The 8,825-nt window shown below is 40.4% G+C and overlaps 2 protein-coding genes across 2 annotated transcripts; one reads left to right on the forward strand and one right to left on the reverse strand.

The window, feature by feature from the left end:
* The first annotated feature begins 1,458 nt into the window (after window positions 1–1,458).
* On the forward strand, window positions 1,459–2,758 carry LOC106331210. Its single transcript, XM_013769530.1, has 2 exons — window positions 1,459–1,581; window positions 1,696–2,758. Exons 1-2 carry the CDS (start codon window positions 1,459–1,461, stop codon window positions 2,698–2,700), a joined length of 1,128 nt encoding a protein of 375 aa, XP_013624984.1. The 3' UTR covers window positions 2,701–2,758.
* Window positions 2,759–3,536: 778 nt separating this feature from the next.
* On the reverse strand, window positions 3,537–4,502 carry LOC106335679 (transcription factor TCP3-like). Its single transcript, XM_013774260.1, is given in 2 exon segments — window positions 3,537–4,058; window positions 4,061–4,502. Coding segments are annotated over 2 exon segments (609 nt in total). The 5' UTR covers window positions 4,386–4,502; the 3' UTR covers window positions 3,537–3,774.
* Between the last annotated feature and the right edge of the window lie 4,323 nt (window positions 4,503–8,825).

Here is an 8,825-nt window from a genome sequence, read left to right on the forward strand (position 1 = left end):
TCCTCAACAACCTAGGGTACAACCAAACTTAAAGCGTCCTAGGCCTCTCACGAGTGATCCCAACGAAAACAACAAAATCAAAGCCATTGACAATCAATAAAATATAAAAGACAATAGCATAAAGTTCAGCTCCACTCGATCCCGAGTTTAGAGCTTTCACAAGCTGCGCCGAATCCGTTTCAAAGCGCAGGGTCTCCAATATGTGTAGCTTAATAAAATCCAAAAATGAGTGATTAAAATATCTAAATTTTTATGCTCATAATCAGAAGTCTAAATGCAAAATAACAAAAAATTATCATAATTTTAATCTATTTCAGCACAAAATAGTTAAACTTGGAGAAGTAAATACATTTTAACATATCCAAATAATAAAAAAAAATTAACTAGAAGTTAATTATCCAAACTAAATGTTTAATTAAAATACACTAATATTATTTAAAATAAATCATACATATAAATTACAAAATAATAAATAATAAAATATTAAAAAAATATAATATATTTATTTAGAAACATTTATACACGTGCATAGACACAGAAAAATCACACCTAATAAATATTTAAACCGCTTGATCCGCTAGTGTATCATTTGATCCATCTGATCCGCTTTAGTTTCACTCAAAATATGTTTGATCCGCAACACTTGAACTTTAAAGTATAGTAGCACAAAAAAGAAGACACCCTGTTGACACTAGTCATCACTCTCTCTTTTGCTCTTGTTCATCAAATGTTTTTTTTACCTTCATCTTTCCACAAAACCCATCAATCCATCATTCTTAATCCTGAATTCCACAAAAAGAACAGATGCAAAAACTCTGTCAATGGAAAATGACTCTTCATCAATGTGGGCAAAACAAGAGATTAAGAAACACACGAGCAATGATTGTTCCAAATTCTATCTGCCACTCAAGTATTAGCAGCAGGAATGAACCTAAAACGTAATTAACAAATGTTTTTACAACTCGATGTAGATTGATAGAGCACTGTTCCTAATTGATTTTGGCAAGAAAGAGATATGTTTCTTGAGTAAAGGGGAAAAAGCTTGGGACTCTAGCTTCAAGGGGGGTTAAAGGCTTCCAACACAAACACAAGAGTATAATAAGAGGATTACATATGTATTTAATACAAGAACAGACGTGCTAACAGAATCAGGATACAACAAACAAGATGTGAACTCACGTGACTAGAAGAACACAATAGAGTTTACAGAAAATGGTTTAATTGATATAAGCATTCGATTCATAAACACACAACAACAAGAACAAACATTCTGTATTACACAATGTAACCATTTCTGTTGCACAATCTAATGTTTTGGATCTCGTTCAATGGCCAGAATCAGATGAAGCAGACGAGGGCTTGTATCTGTGATCATCTTGTACGATCTGACACCATGCTGGTACACGATAATTCACCACTAAAAGCAAACACAATGCCTGGTATTGCTGATTGGTAATGATGGTGATGATGATAATGATGGTGATGGAGATCGTTGGTAGTAATGGACTGATGATAATGATGATCGTTGGTAGTAAGCTTGAAAGAAGCTTGAGAATTGAGAAGGAAGCAATCCGAATCCTAGTTGTGTTAAGATTATAAATACATAATGACGATGTGTTTTAGGAGATATCTATTTATGATTACTTATAGGATTTTGAGTTGTGTGTGTATATGATTATTTATGATTTACTTAAGGTTTTGAGTATCGAGCTCCGTTTTGCATATCCTTCTACAGATTATCCTAAACTGATAAAAAAGGCGCCTGTCGAGTTGGTGTATAACGATATTAATGATCCGATCATCCCATGGCCGGCTGAACAATTTGAAGAAGGCGATAAGGTTAGTGATGCAGAGGGAACAACAATCGGGTCCTCTCATGGCTGGGTAGCCTCTTTGATGCATGGCGTTGGCATTTTGCGTCTTCATGATGATCTAAACCCGGTTGCATCTGATGCAAATCCAAAATGCATCACGTTGCCTCCTCTTGTAACTTTGCCTCAATGCCAAACCCAAATCATCACCAACGTGTCCTTGTCCTCACTATCTCCAGAGGAGGAAGATTGTGTCGTGGCTATTAAGTTCATGGGACCCCAACTCAGCTACTGCCGACCCTCTGCTCAAGGCAACTCCAAGTGGTTCAACATCAGGATCACAAACCCTTGCTTCTTCTCCTCCCGTCTCATGTTTTCCAAGAGACATAACATGTTTTGCATACCTGGATCTGGAGGCCAACTCATTGCATCATGGAATCTCTGCAAAGACGAACACACACCCAAGATTCAGGTGTTGCGATATGTTGACCTTCCCGAGCTGAGCGAAGCAGAACGTGAGGTTATGGATACCTGTTTCACCACCGAACACTTGGTGGAATCGCCATTAGGTAGAACCATTTTGGTCAAGTGTTTCAGACAGACCGTGGACGGTACCAATTTGAAAACAAAAGCTGTATTGGTGTTCGAGGTAACCCCCAAGGGAAATGCATTCTACACCCGCCACCTTGGAAATGTCACTATTTTCATCTCAAAGTCTGAGTCATTCTCTGTCCGTGCTAGCTCTTTTCCTGGGGTGAGTCGTAACCAAGTCTATATCTTGGATGACACCGAGATTGTATTATTCAGCCTTGATGATTCTACCATCTCATCTTCTACTGATAGAGTCGTGGCCCCTTACTTTTTCCCACCTCAAAATATAGAATATTAAGTTTGGGATTGAGTCGAGTCTAGAGTCTGTCTTCTCTTTAAAAGCTTTCAGCCATCAAAATATAATCTGTTTTAGTTTACTCTATGTGAAAATAGAGTTCCAGCTAAAACAAAATTAATTAATATCTCAATAATTTACAACACTTGTGTTTTGTGAAAGGACCCATAACTAATGTGATCGATCTTCAAAGACCCATCTTATATCTTCTCATTTTTTTCTATATCTTTGGGGGTCCTCAATTCTGAATCTCATCAAATTAGATCAAATTTGGTTCTTCTAATAAATTACACATCAAAAGTTGTAACTTCAATGATCAGTATAAGATAGATGTACTGACAAGATTGGGGACCATTCATTGTTTAAAGCTTACAAACTTTTTCCCCAATTTTGGTTCCATCATTTTCTTACACTTTGATATGCTTTTTTTATAATTGAGTTCATGTCTTCTTCTCAACATGGGATAGTTTCAAAGTCCTCCAATATATTATAGCATAAAATCAAACACATTTTCAATGAAATTTAATTAACATTAACTCTATTATTTTAACATTCTTATGGATGTCAATATGTTATGGACGAGCTCTTCCTTTCAAGTTTCCTTTATTTAGATCAACATGGGTCTCTGCATGTTCCTAATTGGGTTTGGCAAGAGAGAGAGAGATATTTCTTGAGTAAAAGGAAAAAAAGCTTGGGACTCTAGCTTCAAGTGGTGTTAAAGGTTTCCAACAGAAACACAAGAGTATAATAAGAACATACATGCTACAGAAACAGGATACAACAAGACAAGATGTGAGCTTGCGCGACTAGAAAAACACAATAAAGTTAACAGAAAATGGTTTAATTGATCCAAATTGAATTCAAATCATCAAAGGCTTAGTTACATGGAAGAAAGAAGAAGATGTAAATGTTGATAACACACATAAGCATTCGATTCATAAACACACATTCCGTATTACACAATGTAACCAAACTAATGTTTTGGATCTTGTTTCAATGGCGAGAATCAGATGAAGCAGACGAGGGCTTTGTACGCTCTGATACCGGGCTGGTACACGTAAACCGGATAATTCAGCACTAATGCCTGGAATATGGTAAGGATGGTGATGATGAATTGATGATGATTGTTAGGTAGTAATTGGATTGATGATGGTGATGGTAAGGATCAAACCAAGCATGAAGCATTGGTGCGTTAATGGACTGAAGGGGACCCCTCTTGAGAAAAAAACTGACTTTGGCCATAACCTGTCTGAAACGACGTCGTTGTAGCGGGGAAGCAAACATAAACCCTCCTCCTCCACTTGCGGCTGAATCAGCAGCTCCGCCGCCGTTGTTCCACGTCACCAGTCGATGATTCCGTTGCGACTTTCCGAGCTCGCCGTCGATGAATCAAATATTAACGGATTGCTCTGGCCAGAGAACAGAGCATGCTCTGTTTGATCAGCGAAAGGAGGACCCTTTTGGAAGGAGTGAAGCAAGAGAGGAAGGTCTTGGCTTTGTGTAGTGGCTTCTGACGGTGGCTGATGATAATGCGGCGGAGGAGCTCCCGATGAAAGAGACGCCGGTAGAAAACTCAACTGATGATGCTCTGTTTCTTCACCGGAACCACCGCGAATTCTCGTCGCCGGCGGAGGAAGCTCAGCGAGGCCAATCAACGGCTTTGCTTGGTCCGAGTCATTCTTGACCATCGTAGAACTGAATCGCCGTTGGAGCTGAGAGCCTCACGCGCCGGTCACGTGGTCCTTTGGCCGTACAGACTTTGCTGTGTCTGTCTTTTGTAAAATAACTGAACAACCTGTCTCTTATTGATGTGGTACAAGGGTTTTATATACAACTCTACTCGACAATGTAGATCCTTATCTATAGGATCTTGTATATATCGACACACTTTTCATATATATCTCTAACATATATCATCATTATCCAATACTCCCCCTCAATTTGGGAAGATGGAAATTTCGAACTCCCATCGAATGTAACAGCTTCTCAAATTGGACTCTTCCAAGTGCCTTGGTTAGAACATCTGCAAGCTGCTCATTCGTTCTTACATGAACGGTAGTGATCATCCCTGCCTTGATCGAATCTCTGACTTGATGGCAGTCAGATTCCACATGCTTCGTCCTTTCATGAAAAACAAGATTAGTAGCTATGTATATTGCCGATTTGCTGTCGCAAAATAGTCTAACTAGATCCTTAGGAGATGCTCCCAAGTCATGTAACAAGCGTCTCAGCCATTTGATTTCTCTTGATGCTTCTGCCATGAACATGTACTCTGCTTCAGCTGAGGAATGTGACACTACATCCTGCTTCTGCGTTCGCCATGAGATAACTGAGTCTCCTACCATTTCTACATACACACTCAACGATCGTCTGGAAGTGGGACAAGACTGCCAGTCTGCGTCGCAGTATACTGATAGACTGAGATCGGGGTTTGAGCTCAGAAGAATTCCCTGACCTGCAGTTCCTTTCAAGTACCTGACAACTCGAAGAGCTGCTTCCCACTGCGTCACCCTAGGCGTTTGCATAAACTGAGCCAGAATATGAACAGAGTACGAGATGTCTGGTCGCGTGATTGACAAGTATATCAGCTTCCCCACCAATCTTCTGTATTGTCCTGCTTGTTGAATAAACAGACTTTTATCTCTTCCAAGTTGGTGTTGCTGCTCCATTGGTGTTGTACATGGCTTAGCTCCTAGTAATCCAACCTCTGCAATTAGATCCAACGTATACTTTCTTTGTGTAAGCATGAAGCCTTCACTTCCTCTTCCAACTTCAATGCCCAAAAAATACTTGAGCTTTCCTAGATCTTTCATATGGAAACACCTCCCAAGATACTCTTTGAATTTCACCAGAACATTCATGTCATTCCCACATACTACTAGATCGTCCACATATATAAGAACTCTAATTTCAACATGACCCTTAGTATACATAAACAGCGAGTAATCTTCATATGAGTGTTTAAAACCAGCGTTTGTCAATGCCTCACTTAGTTTCGCATACCAACACCTCGAGGCCTGTTTTAGTCCATACACAGCTTTGTGTAGCCTACACACTTTCTTTGGGTCAGAATGAGCAAACTCCTGTGGGAGTTTCATGTATACTTCTTCTTTGAGTTCTCCATGCAAGAATGCATTTTGTACATCCATTTGGTGGACAATCCAGCCTTTGCCTACCACTACACGCAACAAGCTTCGAACAGTCGTCATCTTAGCTACCGGCGCTAATGTCCCAGTGAAATCTACTCCTTCTACTTGTCTGTTCCCGAGGGCCACTAGTCTTGATTTGTGTCTCTTGACTGTACCATCTGCGCCATACTTGTATTTATATAACCACATATTGCCGATGGCTTCCTTCCCCGGCGGTAAGTCGACGATGCTGAATGTTTTGTTGAGAATAAAAGCATCAATTTCATCATTCATAGAGTCTCGCCACACGTCATACTGCACTGCTTCTCTATAACTCTTTGGTGCAACTCCTTTGGTGACTGCAGCTAGAAATGCTTTGTGTGCCTCAGAAAAATTCTCATCAGACACATAATTTACCAAAGGATATGGTGTGGAATTCGTACCTGAGACCATCATCGAAGGCTCTTGATCTGAGCTGGGAAGAACGTGATGGGGGTTGTCGAGGCACTTCGCATTGTAGCTGACATAATCTCGTAGTTTCACTGAAGGGATCTTTTTTCTATGACCTCTTCCTAAATCTGGTTCTTTTACTTCTTCAGTGCTAACTGTCACCGGTTGATCACCCTCTGCATTGTTACTTTCGTTGAGTCCCCCTTGTACATTAGACTCATTTGCCTCTGCAGACTTACTTTCCTCCATCGCCAAAAAAACACCATCTGCTGCAGTCACTTGTTCTGCTCCTTCTACCGTACGAGCCACGATTTGTTTCTCCTTAGCCACATCAATAAAATCACTCCCCCTCTCTTCAGTATCCAAGCCAGAGTTGATAATCCAATCATCATCAGGTCCCCCAGTCAAGTTGGTTTCATCCACCTGAGCCGACTCTGTTTCTTTATACAGAAAAACGTCTTCCTTGAACACGACATCTCGAGAGACGAGGAACTCGTTTGTTTCAACATCATACACTCGCCATCCTTTCTTCCCAAAAGGATACCCTACAGAAACACAATTTCTGCTTCTAGGACTGAATTTATCTCTACTCCTGTCCTTTCTATGCACGTAGCACAATGAGCCAAACACCTTCAGAGAATTGTTATGCGGCTTCTTCTCAAATAAAACTTCATACGGTGATTTTCCTTGAAGAATTTTTGAAGGAGTCATATTAATGACATGAGTTGCCGATGATATTGCTTCTCCCCAAAACTTCACAGGCAACTTGGATTGAAACAGCATTGCTCTTGCTACATTTAGAATGTGCCTATGCTTCCTTTCCACTCTACCATTTTGTTGTGGAGTATAGAAGCAAGCTGTCTGATGTATAATGCCATTGCCAGCAAAGAATGTACTCAAACCCATAAACTCCTGTCCGTTGTCACTACGTACTGTCTGCACACTTTTACCAAATTGTTTTTCTGCATACTTACAGAATCTTTCTACTACTTTTCGTACTTCTGACTTTGCAACCATCAGATAAGTCCATACGGCCCTGGAATGATCGTCTACTATTGTTAGAAAATATACTGCACCATTCGAGGAAGGCACTCGGTTGGGACCCCATATGTCCATATGTATTAACTCGAAACACTTTGTAGTTTTATTGCAACTTTTGAAAAACACATCCCTAGTTTGTTTAGTTCTAAAACAAATGTCACAAAGACTGGAGCAAACATTATTCTTAACACCAGAAATCATAGGTAAAACAGAGAAAGCTGGATGTCCTAATCTTAGATGCCACAACAACTGATCTGCCTTGCTCTGAAATGCATTGCTTCTGGCCATTGAAACATCCTTGAAGTAGTACACCCCATCACGCTCCTCACCTGCTCCAATCAAAGTCTTCGAAGAACGGTCCTGCAACAAACATATAGCATCAGTGAACAAAGCGAAACAGTTCATATGTCTCAGCAATTTAGAAACTGATATCAGTGAGCACTCCAATCTCGGCACATATAACACATCCTTGAGTGAAATTGTGTCACTCAATACGAGATCACCCATGCTCGTTGAAGCCGTGGTTCCTCCATCAGCGAAACCCACAAGACAAGGTGACGTGTCTCTCACGTTCACAAGTTGAGAAAGCTTTCCGGTCATATGGTGTGAGGCACCTGTGTCGATAATAAAATCTCCAAGTGTTTTACCTGATAGTTTATCATTACCACCATTCGACTTCCCTTCTTGAATGATCTGCGTGATTTTGCTCCATTGCTCAGGGGTAAGTTCGTTTGAAGCAGAGCCATGTGAGCTAGTTGCAGTCATTCTAACTCCATCACTAGCCTTGCCAGACTAACCCGCGTAGGGGTTGAATATTTTCTTCCTTCAATGTATCCAGTGAAGATAGCAGGGTACGCGAACCGCTTACGATCATCCCGAGACCACCCTTCGCATCTCTCAAATGCTGCTATTATCTCCTGAGTAGATGGCCCAGCTTCGATATGAACTCCCAACATCTCCCAGAAAGAAGTCAACTCCTTTGTAACAACACAGTGAGGTCTCTCAAGGTCCTCGATGTACTCGCAGTTTAGACCAGTGAGGTTTTCAAACTCTAACAGTGAAAACCTCACAGTTTCTGGACCAACGAGACTTCACAGCTCATACTTCTTCTTTATGTCCAGCTGGAAACCGAGCATGTAGTGAACCAGCCTTGAAGCCCAATCAAATCCCAGATCTTGGAACTTGATGAAAACTCCCAACTTCGACTCCTTCAGCTCTTCATATTCGTCATCATGAAGAGCTTTCTTTAAAGCAGTATGCAACGTCCAACAAGTATGATACGAAATGCTATGCACTGCGGGGGCTCTTAATGTATGTATCCTACGGGGGGAGTTCTGGTATATCCATTTTTTGCCTGCAAAACAATCAAAGACAATTATCTCAAAACAATCAAAGACTTATAATTAAGTCAACCATCTCAAAACAATCAAAGACTTATAATTAAGTCGTCTGCAAAATCTGCCAGATTTTGCAGACGACTTAATTATAAGTCTTTGATTGTTTTGAGAT

The sequence above is a fragment of the Brassica oleracea genome, chromosome C3 (assembly GCF_000695525.1).
Source record: "Brassica oleracea var. oleracea cultivar TO1000 chromosome C3, BOL, whole genome shotgun sequence".
Lineage (NCBI taxonomy): Eukaryota > Viridiplantae > Streptophyta > Magnoliopsida > Brassicales > Brassicaceae > Brassica > Brassica oleracea.

Coding starts and splice junctions, on each gene's coding strand:
- LOC106331210 (XM_013769530.1), top strand. CDS start 1,459: ATGGTGATGATGATAATGATGGTGATGGAGATCGTTGGTAGTAATGGA. Junction 1,582..1,695: donor AGGAAGCAATCCGAATCCTA/GTTGTGTTAAGA, acceptor GATTTACTTAAG/GTTTTGAGTATCGAGCTCCG.